This window comes from Trichosurus vulpecula, chromosome 5, assembly GCF_011100635.1.
Source record: "Trichosurus vulpecula isolate mTriVul1 chromosome 5, mTriVul1.pri, whole genome shotgun sequence".
Lineage (NCBI taxonomy): Eukaryota > Metazoa > Chordata > Mammalia > Diprotodontia > Phalangeridae > Trichosurus > Trichosurus vulpecula.
Window position 1 is genome coordinate 21,625,612 of NC_050577.1, and position 16,007 is coordinate 21,641,618.

At 51.1% G+C, this 16,007-nt stretch overlaps 1 protein-coding gene across 1 annotated transcript in view; it reads right to left on the bottom strand.

Moving 5' to 3' along the window:
- Positions 1-8,411: 8,411 nt before the first annotated feature.
- The window catches only part of POMGNT2 (protein O-linked mannose N-acetylglucosaminyltransferase 2 (beta 1,4-)), a 41,946-nt gene continuing 34,350 nt past the window's right edge, over positions 8,412-16,007 (bottom strand). The window contains exon 2 of the mRNA XM_036762127.1: positions 8,412-10,746. Coding sequence (XP_036618022.1) covers positions 8,894-10,639 — 1,746 coding nt within the window. The 5' untranslated portion in view covers positions 10,640-10,746 and the 3' untranslated portion in view covers positions 8,412-8,893. The remainder of the gene's footprint in view (positions 10,747-16,007) is intronic.

Here is a 16,007-nt window from a genome sequence, read left to right on the forward strand (position 1 = left end):
AAGGGATGTGTCATCAACAGATTAATGGGTGAGAAAATCAGTCAGTTAATAAACATTTATTAAGCACCTGCTATGTGCTTCAAGACATTTCCCACACTGCTGCCAGATTGATTCTCCTAAAATGTAGATCTGACCACATCACTCCCTTACTCAATAAACTCCAATAGCTTCCTAATGATCGTGGAACGAATATTATTCATTATTTTCATTTCCATTTGCGGTTTAAGTTTTATTATATAAATAATTGTTCACACAGAGGTACATGTATATAATTTATAAATAAGTAATTGCACACATATTTAGCGCTCATGCTCAGATTTTCTTTTTTTTTTTTTTTTCACTGCTAGGATATTCAATCACAAAAGTTTGGAGACTGCTAACATTCATGTCTCATTTGAGCTTTGCAAGAACCCACTGAGAAAAGCAGGCAAATCGTATCATCCCCATTTTATAGGTGAGGAAGTTGAGCCTCAGGAGAGAGAAGGAATCGATTCATCCCACATTAGCCCGCCAGTAAATTTCATAACCTGTGGCATCACTGAGCTGCCCCAAGAGCTGTGGCCAGTGGGGACAACCAAGGATTCAGAATCAGATGGCTTGGGTTCGAATGCAGGCTGGGTCACTCATTTCCTGTTGGACTCTAAGCAAATCACTTAACTGCTCTGGGACTCAGTTTCTCATCTGTAAAATAGGAGGGGGAGGTGCAGTTAGACTCTCTGGCCTCTAAGGTCCTTCCAGCTTCAGTCTCTGCGCTTATTTAGTTTCCTCATTTGCAAACTGAGATTAAACTAGATTACAACTCCTTTTTGTTTCTACAGTGACAGTGGCTTATAAAAGTAATTCCTTTCCCTTGGAGGCCAGAAGTGACAAGTTTCTTTTTGCCCCTTACATCCTCGATTTTTTCCCCTTTAAACCTCATCTATTAAAACTTCTATGCAGCTTGAGGCTGAGGGAAGTTCAGAGGCTACTGACTGACTGAAAAGGAGATTACTCTTCCAAGGATAGTGGCCCAAGCCGTCTTGTCCACCTTTGCCTGCCTTGGAGGATTTCTCTGAGGCTCAGTCTCTTAAACGTTGCACAGTGCTTTATGATGTGCAGGGTGCTTGCCTCAAAAAAAAATCCAAACCCTGCGATACAGGGAACCGAGAGGATCATTACCTCTTCTTTGCGGATGAGAGAACTGAAGCTTGGAGAGGTGGGACAATTAGTCACTTTAAATCAGTTCCCTCGGTTCATTTGCGAGGTGGGGCTTGAGGACTGCGGCATGGCAGGGGGCTGTAACGGGGCCTCTGGGGCAGTCCATTATGCTCAGTGGTTTTTCTTTGTTACAAGGGAAGCTGCTTGTGGGAGAGAACAGAGAGGGTCTATCCAGAGATGACTGCAATGTAAAAAGGAAAAACCAATAGAAGTGTAATTCTTTAAAAAAGGAATTGCTGCTTTTGTTCAGAAAACCTCTCAAAGAGCTGGTGAGTCCTAGACATCAAAACATCGTCTTACAGGGACTGAGTACTAAGGCAATGTGGGAACCTGGTCCTGTCCCAAGGTGGATACACACATACATACATATATACATACATATGCGCATCTGTATGTGTATATATACATATATAATACAGATATAAATTTATAGATGTCTCTCTCTCCTTCTCTCTCCCCCTCCTCCCTCCCTCTCTCTGTTTCTGTCTCCTCTCTGTCTCTGTCTCTTGTCTCTGTCTCTCTCCCCTCTCTCTCCCTCCCTCCTTCCCTCTCTCTATCTCTGGGTTCAATTAGATTTGGTCTCCTCTGGATTTGTCTGAGGTTTCCAAGCTCCTCCTAGTCTTTTCCTTATGAAAGGGGATGGCCAAGAGATCACAGAAGGAGGGCCCTTTTAAAGGCAAGATGATTTTAGGAGGGGTAATACATTTATTTCCAAACACTTTAGCCATCGCTGGAGATACTCCCATAATCCATCCTGTCTCCAAGAGGAATACCAGTCAAGAACTCGATCTTTCTACCGCACCTCAAATACTGGCCACCTAGGGATGCAGCACTTTGGGGCCCAGGATCAATGCTACCTTTCCTAGTCAAGGGGATCATAATACTTACGTTTATTATCACCAACTTAGTCCTTCCCATCAAACTCTGGTTACACAAAGGACCATCTTGAGGGGCTAGTAAACCTCTTTATCAAAATCAGCATTAAATAGACTGCCAAGGATTGGGATAGACAGAACACATCAGGTGAGACTTGATAATCGAGCCCCGATAATCCAGGGCGTGGAAATAAGAGGGGGATTCTATGGGTGGAGAGAAGGTGAGAGATGTTGGGAAGGTAGAACATGCGAGATTTCACAAGCGTACTGAACACGGGGGCAGGGGTGAGGGAGAGCGAGGCGTTGGAGATAGTTAGTACCAGGGTTGTGAAGCCCGGAGGGTGGAAGGAGGGTGGTGTCTTTGTCAGAAATAGGGGAATTTGGAGGAGAGCAGGGTTTATGGGGGAAAATGAGAGCAATTTTGCTCATGTTGAGTTTCGCAGATGTTTCTGGGAAATCTAATTTGAAATATCCAACAGGCTATTGGTGATGTGGGACCGAAGCTCAGGAGACAGACGGGGGCTAAATCCCTATCTATACATCTATATAAACATCTGCATATATATACATATCTCTCTATATATACATGTATATACATACACATATATTTATTTATGCATATATACCCCTATACACATATATATGAGAAGCAGGAGAGAACCACATCACCGAAATCCAGAGAGGAGAGAATATTCAGGAGGGGAGGATGGTCACCAATGCCAAAGGAAGAAGACAGGCACTTAGGTATGTACATATCCCTCCCTCCTCCAGACTGTAAGCTCCTAGGGGGGCAGGGAGTATTTAACTTTTTTGGTCCTTTCTAACCCTTGTGCCTCATACTACTCATCCTGATTCCCCTATGCCTTAGCTCTTGGCCTCCAGCCAGCAGAAGCCTAGTCCTAAACATACTTTCAAAAAATTATTTATTTTCAACATTCATTAAAAAAATTTTTTTGAATTCCAAATTCTCTCCCTCTCTCAAGCCCCTCCCCCACCCATTCAGAAGGCAGGAGATCGGATAATACCAATGGGATACGGGAGGCCATGCAAAACATGTTTCTATATTAGCCGTGTTGCAAAAACAAACAAAAAAAAAGTGAAAAAATATTCAGCATCCTCGGTAAACTCAGACCTAAGGAAAGAAGAGGTCAGGGGCACAAGGGATAGAAGAAAAAGTGCTGGATGGGGGAATCGGGGTTCGAATCCTTGCTGCGCTGCCCACTACCTGGGTGACCTTGAGTGACCATTCAACCTCTCTGGTGTTCGGTTTGCTGGTGCTGTTGTGGCTAAGTCGTTTCAGTTGCGTCCAACTCCATGCCCCCATTTGGGGTTCTCCTAGCAAAGATAGGTTTGCCATTTCCTTCTCCGGCTCATTTTACAGATGAGAGAACTGAGGCAGGCCCGGTGAAGTGACTCGCCCAGGGTCACACAACTACCAGATGTCTGAGGCCAGTTTTGAACTCAGGCCTTCTTGCCACCAGGCCTGGGCGCTCTGTACGTGGTCTCACCCAGCTACCCTCAGTTTATCTATCTGTGAAATGAGGAAATTGGACTAGATCAAGGGTTCTGAATCTGGGGTCCATAAACTCTAAAAAACGCTTGGATGTTTCAATAAATTGATTTTTAAAATTTTATGTATTTTATCTTATGCACTGAAAATTATTCTTCGGAGAAGGGTCCATGGGCTTCACAATCTTGCCAAAGGGGCTCGTGATACACAAAAAAGAAAGAATCCTTAAAGGATCGTTGAAGTCCATTCCAGCTCTGGACTGGGATCCCGGGACCCTTTAAAAAACATCCTTGTTCCGCTACTTCCTTTCCGGGAGAAGCCACTTAACCGCCGTGGGCCTGAGTTTTCTTATCTGTAAAATGAGGAGATTGGACTGAATGCTCCCTGAGGGCGCCCCCGGCTCTGAGCCCTCATTCGGCAAACGTTCACCAAGCTCCCACAAATGAAGCGCTGTGCTGGACACTGGGATAGAAGACCCACCCGGTGCCCCTCCTCCACTCAGCAACCTCACTGCCTATGGGGGAGGAGGGATGGAGGATACTGGGCAAAAGGGAAAGGGAAAAGTGGCCTGGGAACAGCCGAGGAGGGGGGCACAAGTCACCAGCTCTGGAGAAGACGGGACTAGGAACCGGCTGCTCCAAACTCCTCATTGTATCAAGGAGGCCGAAGCACAGAAAGGTGAAGTGTGACCTTGGGTCACTCAGGGAGTAAAGGTCAGGGGCAGGATCTCAACCTGACTCGGTGATCTCCGACTCAGTGATCACTCTTTTGCTCTAAATAATGCGGCTTCCCCAGAGGCCTCAGTAGCCGAGCTGAGCTATGAAACATGTTTTAAAGGCGGAGATGGAGAGGGCATGCCCTCGCCAGCGGCGGTGTACGGCCGAGGTCTTCCGGGCACTCAGATGACCCGCCGCTGCTGCCCTAGATGGGAGGCGAACCTCTCCGGGCAGGGCTGTCTCCCACGGACTCCGCTAAGCTTCAGCCTCTGGCAGCCCCCTTGCCTCCAGTGTGGCTTCTTCTGAAGGAAGACGACCTCGGCGATGTGATGGGCACAGCCACTGACCACTCATCCAGGCCACGGCTCTGAACTTCAAGACCTACCTGAATGACTCAGCCCAATTCGCTCCACATCTGGTCCGTGACGCAGTTGTCTATCGGTTCATAATCCTCACCTGAACTCGCCCCAGTCAATTCAACTAACTTTTAGAAATTTTTAATTTTTATTGATTCCTTTTTAACATCCTCGTCATTTCTGAAGAACTGGAGAGCCAGGGTGGGATTGTGGACAGAGCTCAGCTCTTCCAGCTTAGGACTTTGGGTAAACCATCTAACCTCTGGACCTGTTTTCTCAACTGTAAAGTGAGGGGTTAGGATTCTGGCAAAGGGCCCTTCCACCTCCAAATCCATGATTCTATATTGACGTTCCTCCTCCCTTCCCTCCTGTGACCCTGGGCAAGTCACTTAGGCTCTTCTGGCCTGTTTCCCCATCTGTGAAATGGGGCTAATACGTATCCTAGGAGTTGTCAGAATCAAATGAGGTAATACATGCAAGGTAGGAGGAGTATGAAGAGGAGAAGAGAGGAGAACATGAGGAAGAAGAGGAGAAAGGAGAATAAGGAAGAGGAAAAGGAGAGGAAGAGGAAGAAAAGGAAGAGGAAGAGAGAATGAGGAGAGGAAGGAGGAAGAGGGGAGAATGAGGAGAGGAAGAGGAAAAGGAAGAGGAGGAGGAAGAGGGGAGAATGAGGAGGAAGAGGAGGAAGAATTATTCAAGGGATAGCAGTAAGGCCGGTGTGGCTGAATCACAGGACATGCGGAGGAGAGTAGAGTGTAAGAAGACTGGAAAGGTAGGAAGGGATCTGGTGACCAAAGGCTTTAAGAGCCCAAAAGAGGATTGTCCATCTGATCTGGAGACCACAGAACTGGAATTCACAGAATGGGGTGGGGGAGTCACGTGGCCAGCCCTGAACTTTAGGGAAATAACTTTGGCAGGTTCTTGGGGGACGGATCGTAACAGAGATGAGGTAGGGACACCAAGCAGCAGCCACTGCATTGAGACCACCGATGCAGTCTCCAAGAATGAGGGACTCCTGGGGCTGGGGGGAAATGGAGTCCAGTCCAATTAGATTCCAGCCTTCTCATGTGTAAATGGGAATAATCCTACCACATTTTTTTTTCTTTCTCTTCCTTTGGGGGAATTTCCAGGTCACAAGACAGGAATGGTTCAGTTCACTTCCTCACTTCATTTCAAGCTGTTTTCCAGAACAGCTGGGTCTAGTCACAACCCCAGAAGTCTCCTGACAAGAACAGCTAACATTTACATAAACCTTGACGTGTGCTTCACATGTATTCTCTCTTTCAACCTTGGCTACAGCCCTGAGAGACAGTATTAGCCTCCCTTTATGGATGAGGATGCTGAGGTCCCTGACACCTGATTTGCCTAGCATCGCACAGTTGAGTGTCAGGAGCAGGATTCAAACTCGGGTCTTCCTGACTCCAAGCCTCACACTGCAAGGCCGCTTGGGTCTGACCCACAGCTTCTTCCTTCTGCCGCCTCAGGCTGCATCGCTGAGCAGGCTTAGGGCTGTGGGCTGCAGATTTTGGCCCCAGGCTGAAGCCTGGATGGGCATGGGCCTCAATTATGATGGCTGTGGCCCAGCTGGAGCGGTCTCATGAATCCAATTCTCCAGAATTAACCAACTGGAGAATATACCCGGCTCAGGAATCGTTGAGTCAAGGGATTTGCCCAGATTATTGGAAATCACCTCAGGCACAAACCTTCTGCCGAGAGCTGTCTCTGCCCAGTCCATGGCCCTCTCTGCCTCTGTGGGGCTGGGCTGTCAGGTGAGAGGGAGGCCATCCTGAGGCCATTTGCTGCCCTATCAACTTCAGAAATCTCAGCATGGTGACACTGCCCGATTCTCACTTGTGGCCATCCCCGATGCCTGCCCCAGCTCCCCTTCTAGGTAAGCGAGGATGGTAAATGAGATGGACAGCATAGGCCAGGGGAAGTCACACCGGACCTGGAGTCAGAAGATCTGGATTGACTGACAACATGCTAGCAAGCTTGCCCACTGCTCACTCCCCGGGACAGGTCCCATGCCATGAGCCCTAGACAGCAGCACCCAATGCACAAACAGGCTATGTTCCAAAAGGTTCTTTCTAACTTGTAGCAAGCCTAAAGCGCTAGCTATTTTAATAGGGACTCACATAGATCTTAAGGATCCTCCACTAAAATGCTGTTCTGAAGATGTTCAATTGAGTGGCATGTTCTGGAATACACCAGTAAGCTGGAAGTACTCCAGCATCTCAAAGAATTGGAGAGGTTTACCCTGAGAAGACAAGACTCAGAGATGAAATGTCAGCAGTCTTCAAGCATACAAAGATCAGACTAGTTCTGCTCAGCCTGAGAGGGTACGACTGGTCACGACAAAACTTCCCAATTCTGGAGTAAGGCAGTCTGTCTGGGGAGGTGACGGCTTCCCTCTCCCTGGCATTCGTCAGGCAGAAGCTGGATGACCGCTTACCAGGGATGTCACGGAAAAGGGGAGTCTCGAGATGAAAGATGGGTTTAACGAGATGGCCTTGGACAGCCTTCCAACTCTGAGATTCCTTCATTCTCATTAGGGCATGGGCGGAAACAAGTCTGGGCAAGCCGCACCTCCCACGCTTCACCGGCCCACTGGAGTCCCAAGATCAGCCGCATGAAATACTCAGCTCTTTGGTGGGGAGGGGAAGGGCATGGCACAGCCACTTCAGGATAGCACACACTCTAGGACTGAGGACTCGAGGGTCCGTGACCCTCCTCAGAACGCCTAAAGCATTGGGCTCATTTTGCCTTTGCAATATTTGACAGGGGAGAGCTCTGGCTTCAGGTTCAAATCTCAGCTCAGCCACTTGTTCCCTGGGTGATTCTGGGCCATAAAAGGAAGGGGTCGGATTAGGGTCCCTTCTAACTCCAGATCTCTGCTCCTGTTGCTAATGTGGGAAGGGTCGGTCCCCTCACCTCTACCTGTGAGAGTCTTGTCCTATTTAATCAGGAGAGAACCTCTGGGATGGCTCATTCTTGAGCCCTGGAGGGATGGGCTTCAGTTCCCAGATTACCCATGAGCAGGGGTTCTAACAAAGCCCCTTTCCCAGACTCCACACTCGGCCAAGACGAGAGCGAGCCGCCCGCTCCCTCCGGTCACTGCTCTCTTCTACGGGTCCGCAAAGGGTTTTCTGCCTCACCACCCTGGCAGAGGCGGCAGGGCAGGCGTCCTCTCCACTTCACGGACGAGGAAATGAGGCTGGGAGGTTGTGACCCACCCATGATCATGATCCAGACCCAGGGCTCCTGACCCTGAGGCCCGCCGTCTTCCTGCTACATCACACCTCCAAAGAGGAAACAAAGATCCTTTTCGCAGTTCTCTTCCCTGGCTCCTCCGCCCACCCCAAGCTCCTCTTTGGAGGAGTTTCCTCCAGATCAGCTCGAATGTCACCTCCTCCATGATGCCCCCCACAAATGACTACCGCCTCCCCCTGAAAATACCTTGTGTTCCTCTTGTATGGACTTACATATGAGTAGTGCCCTCCACCCCCATGGAATGTCAAGTCCCTGGGGCAGAGATTCTTTAGTTTTACTTAGCATCCCCAGTGTGCCTAGCACAGTGCCTGGCACTTAATGCTGCTGACTGGGAGCAGTGTGGTTTGATCGGTCCTGGGTTCAAATCCTACTCTGTGGCTTACTCCCTGTGTGACCGAAGGTCCGTGACTACACACACGGATGACCACTGGGGGTCAATGCGCCGGGTTCCCTCCCAAGACCCCCAAAACAAGGGACTCATCCAGGATTGATGCTCACAACCATTTATTGAACGTCTCAACAACACATCCTTGAATTAGGATTTGGCTAAGTTTTACAACGAAGAAGTTAAATGAAATATTCCACAGAACCACCCCCAGTCCCCATAAACCTACGCAGGGCCTGAGCCCGCCTACTCAATTCACAGTTACTTTTCCAGTACTACAGATACTCAACGGTGACGGTGGAGGGGAAGAGTCTGGGGTGGGAGGAGGGGCAGGGGCAGGTGGACAGTCGTTGCTGTCGAAGAGGCGGGGCGGAGAGGAAGAGTTAGGTTCCACCGAGTATTGTCACGGTCAAGAAAACACACACAGTAAATGCAATAAAGGACCACTGAGGCACTAGTGGGGGGGTGGGGAGTGGGCGGGTGGGGGCTCTTCTCTTCCACCTTCTCCATCAATACAAGATTCCCTGGAACCATCCCGGAAGGAAGCGGAGCCAAAAGGCCTCCTGCTGACTGAGCCCATGGGGCTACGTGCTACACACCAGCACATCTGCAAAAGGTCCAAGGAGGTTTTTGCTAAAGATGCACCGGATCCAGACCAGGTAGGTGGTGAAGGGCTTAATGTTCTCAGCGAAGGTGTGGTTCTGGTGGGTCAGGATGTAAGGCATGTACGCGTTTTCCCCCTGCTCCTGTATCCACACTTCATATTTCACTTCCTTCACCTTCACAAACTGGAGGTTCCAGGGAATCTGCCAGGACACGCTCAGCCGAGCCTCGGTGGCACCCTGAACGGAGGCTTGGCACCTGGCCTCTCTGACTTTGCTCGGGTACAAGCCGTTTGCCCACTTCTGCTTCCCAAGCCCCAGACTGGCTTTCACCACCCCCCGGATGGTCTGGAGGAGGGACGGGATATCCACCTTGGTGTCCTGGTAAATCCGGAACAGCCACTCAGGATTGCGGCAGCACAGGTGCCTGGGGACCTCGCGGCTCTGCAGGATGCGCTCTTGCTCGGCCCGGTCCAGGTGGACGATGCCGCCTTGGTCCCAGGGCCGGTCAGGGTAGGTGACGGTGTTCTCCTGCTTGGTGTTCTGCCAGGCCACGTACTGGAGATCCATGTGGGGAAGGCCAGCCAGGGTCTTGTAGGGGGTGTAATGGTCAGGATTGACGGCGTAGGGGAAGAGCTCCACCAGGACGGCACCCCGGGGCAGGAAGAGGGCGGTGATGAGCTGGGCCCCGTGCATGCTGACCAGCATGGAGGCGTTGCTGACCAGCCGCACGATGTCTGCGAAGGCGTAGTCCTCCAGCGACACCGTGATGGTTTTCATCTGGAACTCCTGGGCGAGAGCCAACAGCAACTCCGCCTCATTCAAGATGAGTCTGTTGAGGGTGCGGCTGAAGACCACGATGTACTCTTCGCTGCCAGGGCCCCGTCCCTCTGTCCCGCTGATGTTCAGCCTCTCCGTGAAGAACTGTGTGAACTGCCGGATTTCATTGCCCGATACCAGGATGTTGGCCTTGGGACCCTGGGGCTGCACGAAGCCATACTGGTACCAGGTGGTGACCTTGGAGAGCCCCACGTAGGCCTCCGAGAAGCACAGCAGGCTGCCCAGGCTCTTCAGCTGCTCCCGCACCAGGGGTACCTTGTAGCTGAGCAGCCTGTAGAGGTCAAAGTGCAGCCCGGGCCCCCAGCCCTCCATGAAAACAAGCCTGGCCTCGCGGTCAAGATCGGGGAACTGGCGCATGGTGTAGAAGATGGGCAGCAGGTCGTCGTGGAAGATGTGCATGAGGTTGTCGGGGTTGAAGCGGTTGACGATCAGAGCCACCTCAGGCATGAAGAGCGGTGGGGGCAGGGAGCGCAGGGCACTGGCGGGCAGCTCCACGAAGTTGAAGTACTGGGTGTTGTGGTCCTCCACCGAGGACAGGTCCAGGAGGGCGGGCTGGAAGCGGCGGGGGCCCAGGCTGGGCAGCATGACCGAGGAGTTGCTGTGGAAGAAGAGGAACTCTTCGGCCTCGGTGGAGTAGCAGAGGCCCTGGAAGCGACACACGCGGTCGGTGTGGGTGCGGCCGGTGCACACCATGCGCGTGCCCTCTTCCAGGAGATTCTGCAGGGCCACCTGGTAGTCGATGGTCTGCCGGGGGAACTCCTGGGCCTGGCGGCTGAGCGCCAGCTCTTCCTCCAACGTGGATGCATGCTCCCGGAGCCGGACGTGCTTCCACAGCACGGCTGCGAGGATGGACACCAGCAGGGCGTTGAACACGGCCGCGATGTTCATCCTGCCGCTGCCAGCCGGGGATCTAGTAAGACGGTGGGCAGAGGGTGGAGCTGGGCAGTGAAGCGGAACTGTCCATCTCCTCAGGCATGGCAAGAAGAAGCAGAGACCTGGATGGAGAGAGAAGGGAAACCAACAGGTTTAGAAACTGGATGCAGTCCTCAACAGGCAGGGTCACTGAGGGCCCTGGGCTCAAGTCCTGCCTTAGCTGGTGACACTTCACTTTGCGAGGTCTGAGTTTCTTCACCTGTAAAACAGGAGGGTTGGATAAGACGGGCCCTAACTGCCCCTTCCAGAGATAAGTCCATGACGCCATGAAATCAGCAGCAACACAGAACAGCGCCAGCGTGGACACTGTTCTGCCGATTCTCAGCTACCTGGAAAATCAGGGATAAATATACTTGACCCACCAGCCTCAAACACCAAACAGATGAAAGAGGTAGATGTGAAGGACCCAGGCTGCAAGGAACACTGCTGGCACAGAGGGATTTAACTCTCAACCAGCAACGCTCCGCAATTTTTACCCAGTGGCCAAGAAAGCACCGTGCTCAGCTGACGGTCACTCCCCACGAGTCTGTTCACAACAAGGGAGGAAACGTTCAATGAGGACTTGCCACGAATCAGACTTTTAAGGAAGTTTGTAGCTCAAAGTAGACGTGTAAATCTATCTCAACCGACTTTAATAAACTGAAAAGATAATTTTAACAACCCCCGAAGAAAGACACACAAGTGCCAGATTCCTGAAAAGAAGATGGAATTGGGTTGTAAGCCTCTCCCAGGGCTTACTCTGGAATAAAGAGAGGGAGAGGGGGAGAGAGGAGAAGGAGACAGAGACACAGAGACAGAGAGGAAAAAAGAGAGAGAGAGACAGAGAAGCCAGTGTGAACATGGTGGGAGTAGTGCTAGGGGGAAGCTGTGCCCTGGTGGCCTGATAATCATCCCCTAGTGTGTGTGTGTATATATGTATATATACCAAACACACAATACCACATATGGTATATACAGTAATACATAATATATATGAAACTACATGTATTTACTACTTTTGGCCTACCCAGATAATTTTCCTTCCAGGATCCCTAAACTCTCTTGGAGGGATGGGAGCCAAAATCACAGGGGCTTTCTTCATTTCAAACCCTGGGCCAGATTTGAGTGGAGAAGGTCCAAGCCAATCCCACAGCCACCATTGGTAACACATTATTCTGGTGGGAGCTTTTGGGGGAGATTAGGTAGGGCCCCGGGCATTGGGAGCTGCTTCCCCAAAGAACAAGGAGTCAGTCACTACTGTGAGAGTTCTCTGAAGGAGGTATCCGGACAAACGCAGAAGCTTCAGTCTATTGGCTGCACCTGTGTTTTTTCACCATCTGAAGGAAAGGAAAGGATGAAAGCTGGGCCCAGCCCTTGGCTGTGGAAGCGGTGTCTCACCGCCAGTCCTGATGACCAGCTTTTCACTAGATCAGCTTGCCTGAAGGCAAAATGCAACTCGACATTGGACAGTCTCAGCCGTCGCCATTCCCGGAAGCCATCCCCATCTGTCTGTCTTCTAGCTGCCCGTCCTTGATCCCAACCAAGCTGGGCAATCAGCTGGGGTTGTGTGAGCCCCACCCTTGGCCAACTGTCCTCTCCTATCCCCTGACACTGGCCTTGTTCCCATTGTTCTAAAAAACAAATAAATACATATATATATATATTAGTGATGACCATACTTCAATGTAACTGATTTCCTAGGGAATTCTGTGTGTTTTACTTTGTGCATTTGAAGACGTGATTACAAGAAAGGGTCCCTGGGCTTCACAGACTGTCAAAGGGCCACGACACAAAAGGCTCCGAACTTCTGCTCTAGAGAGGATGCGGGGCCAGATTGGCTGTACTCTTTTAAAGAAGAGGTCACCATAGAGCCATCGGTGTGGGCAGCTGAAGCATCACTGTGCCTCAGAGGAGAATCCAAGAGTGTCAGGGCCAAACAGACCCCTGGATATCAGCTAAGCTCCCACGCTGGATTCTAGGTGCATCAGTGTTAAAATCAGCCTACATTGCCCGGGCACTCCCCAGCACCAGATGGCATAGGGTAGCCTGGCCTCCACTCGGACATTTGGAAGGCACCTGTGTCCAGCCTGCTTCTGAATCCCATGCAAGTCCTAGCAGGGGGTGGGGAAAAGATGGAGGAGTCCTGGGTTGGGAGAACCTGGCTTCAAATGCTGCCTCTGCCACTTACGACTCGGGGGCTCCCCCTCTCTGAGCCTCAGTTTCCTCATCTCTACAATTGTGGGGCTGGACCAGACGGCCTCTGATCCCTCCAGCTCTAGATCTGTGCTCCTGTGGTCTTATCTCCCAGGTGAGAAGACTGGGGACCCAGGAAGTAAAATGCTTTGACTTTCTCAAGGCCACCCACCTGGTGAGTGGCGGAGCTGGGATGGAGGCCGCTTCTTTGGACTCCAAACACAACTCTGCCTCCGTCTTCTCCCTGAACAGTGACTAGTGGGGTTGTCTGTATCCAGCAGGTGCTGGATAAATGTCTTGGGGCATTTTTGGTCGGAAGCTGCCAGAGCGCTAAACTGCAAAGTGAGGGTGTCGCAGATCTGGGGACTTCCCCACAAAGAAAACACTTTCCCATTGGTTATGAGGAATCAAACCCAGGGCGCCAGAGCCAGCCCAAGAAATGGCCTTGACGAGCCCCATCAGCCCCATCCCCCCTCCCCCTGTTAATATTCCCTTTTATCCTGTACACAACTTGCTTTGTATATATCTGTCTGCATGCCGTCTCCCCCTTGAGAAGGTAAACTCTCTGAGGGCAGAGACTGTCTCTGGTCTCTTTCTGTATCCCCAGCATGTAGCACAGTGTCTGGTACACACAAAATAAATGTTTAATAAATGTCTGTTGAATATTAATTATTATAATTATCATTGACCATTACTGATTATTAATAAGTTATTACTGATTGACCTGAAATGTCACTGAGTGAATCCATAACTTCACAAATGAACTGCAGCTTGGGGAAGTGCCCTGCACAGGGCATGTAGGGAATAAACAGCGAGGCGGAGACCTGAACCCAGATATCAGAGTGCACATCATCTGAATGTATTATTTTACGGGGGAGGAAGCCGAGTCCCAGAGAGCAGAAGGCCCTTGCCCAAGGCCACAGGGTGAGCCCACCGCAGAGCTGAGTCGAGAGCCCAGACACCCAGAATCCCAGCCTGGTCCTCCAGCCCACAGTCAACGGGCTCCATTGACCCCTTCCCAGCCATCCAAGGGCCAGTTAGAGGAAGGAAGGGTCGGCTTTGGAGTCAGAAGATGACCCAACTCCAAGACTTCACGTGGAGTCTTTTTTTTTTTTTTAAGGGAAGGGGCAGATTATTTTAGGAGTAAAAAAAATCCACCCCCAACAAATCCCCATCTCCCTTCCAGTAGTCCAGCCTCCCCGAGAAACCCCTTTCTATAGCTGAGAGAACTCTAGCTCTGCTCCCCACTGGCTAATCGTCCAGTCCTCCCCGCCAGCCAAATTGGCCAACCTGCTGTTCCCCATACAAGACATGAGGTCTGGAACGCGTTGTCTCCTGACCTCCACCTCTCAGAATCCCTAGTCTCTTTCAAGGCCCACACCAGTGCCCCTCTTGTGGGAGGCCTATTCTGACTCCTCGCTCCCCAACTCCCACATTAATTTAATCTGTGGACATGTTGTTCTTTCCAAGTAAAATATAAGCTCCACGAGGGCAGGGCCCATCCATTTGTGTCTTCGTATCCCAATGCCTGGCTCATAGGAGGTGGTTAAAAGATGCTGGGTAAACCGAGTGTGGTGGTGCTGGCCTGTGGTCTCTGCCACTGGAGGAGGCGGGGGAAGATGGATCATTGAGCTCAGGGGTTCTCAACGGCAGTAGAGGGAAGCTCATCAGGCGACCCCCATGACATCCAACATCAACACGGCGAAGGGGGGGTGCGCATCAAAGCTCCCGTGACCATTGGGAGCTGGATCAGACCTAGGAGCAGGTGTTGGTACCTCCAACCCGGTGCAATACAGAGACCCCCATTCCCATTCCCCCTGACAAAGGGCGCTGAATGAACCAAAGACAACCCGTGACACACTAATCTAGAAGAGGCCAGAGCTTGCGGGCGTGTGAGCATCCAACAATCTCTTGGGAAGGAAAGCCAAGGTCTGGGGAAATCTGAACCGAGGGAGAAGAAAAGCTGAAGAGGGAGTGAGTTAGCTTAGCTCTGCTGGTGCTAGGGAAGGTGGGAAACTCAGAAACCGTCCCATCAGTCCCTTCATTTTAAAAGTTGGGAGGGCTGGGGAGAGAGAAAGAGGCTGTGGACAGAAGCTGCCATTAACAGGTGACATTTGTGCTTGGCCTCTGGCGGTGTCTCCCTCTGCGCTGACAGGGTTTTTACATTTCCCAATTGCTCTTTGCCAGAAGGTGGCCACTGGAAGCTCAGGTGATGTGAGGAGGCCGGGGAAGGGGGTGGGACAGCCCGAGGCTTTTTTCTCAGGAAGTCAAGGCATAAAGGGGTTCTGTTACCTATGACATCAGCCTTCAGATGAAGAAAGAAAGGAAGGAAAAGGAAAAGGGGGATTTTGAAACACTGCATTTACACGGGCCTGTTTTGTACATGCACTTGTATGGAGAACCAAAACACCCCAGTAGTCCATCTTCAGGTGTCTGTGGGTAGATGATAAACTGAGGAAGTTAAGAAAATTCCCAGGCTAGCTTCTGGCAACACAGGAATGACTGCCATTACAAGAGGCCTAGCCTCCAGGTATGGGGGGAGGGGGGCTCATCCTGCTCTGCCTGTGAGACCAAATCCGGCCTCTTGGGTTCAACTCTGGGCACCACATTCTGGGAGAGGCATTGATGAGTACCCTTTGGAGGGCAGCCAGGAGGGGGAGAATGCCAAAGTGGAACAGGCTGAAGGGACTGGGAACGTTTGGCCCAGAAGAGACAAGATACTGAGGAGACTGGAGAGCTATCTTCGAGGACCTGGAAGCCTGGCAGGGCTTGGCCCCAGAGGGGGCAATGGGGGAAGCCTTGACAGCAGGAGCCGTTTCCTGCCCCCTGGAGCTGCCCATGAGCAGCTGGGGCTGCCAGGGTGGGGTGGCAGGCTTCCTCTCTTGTCTCTGAGCAGAAGCTGGAAGGAACAGCCTCCTCAGGTTCACAAAGAATGCGAAACCCTGAGGTAGCCAGCATATATGATAGAGGAGGAAGGGAGGGCCAGGCATGAAAAAGCATTGATTTCGAGCTCAAAGCTCATTTAGTCCAAAGTCAGAACTGCACAGATAAGGAAATCATGATTTAAGGAGGTTAAGGGACGTGTCCAGGGTCATAGGACTGAAGAAGTGAAAGGTGGAGAGGTGCTCGACACCCCAAAATATTGACGCAC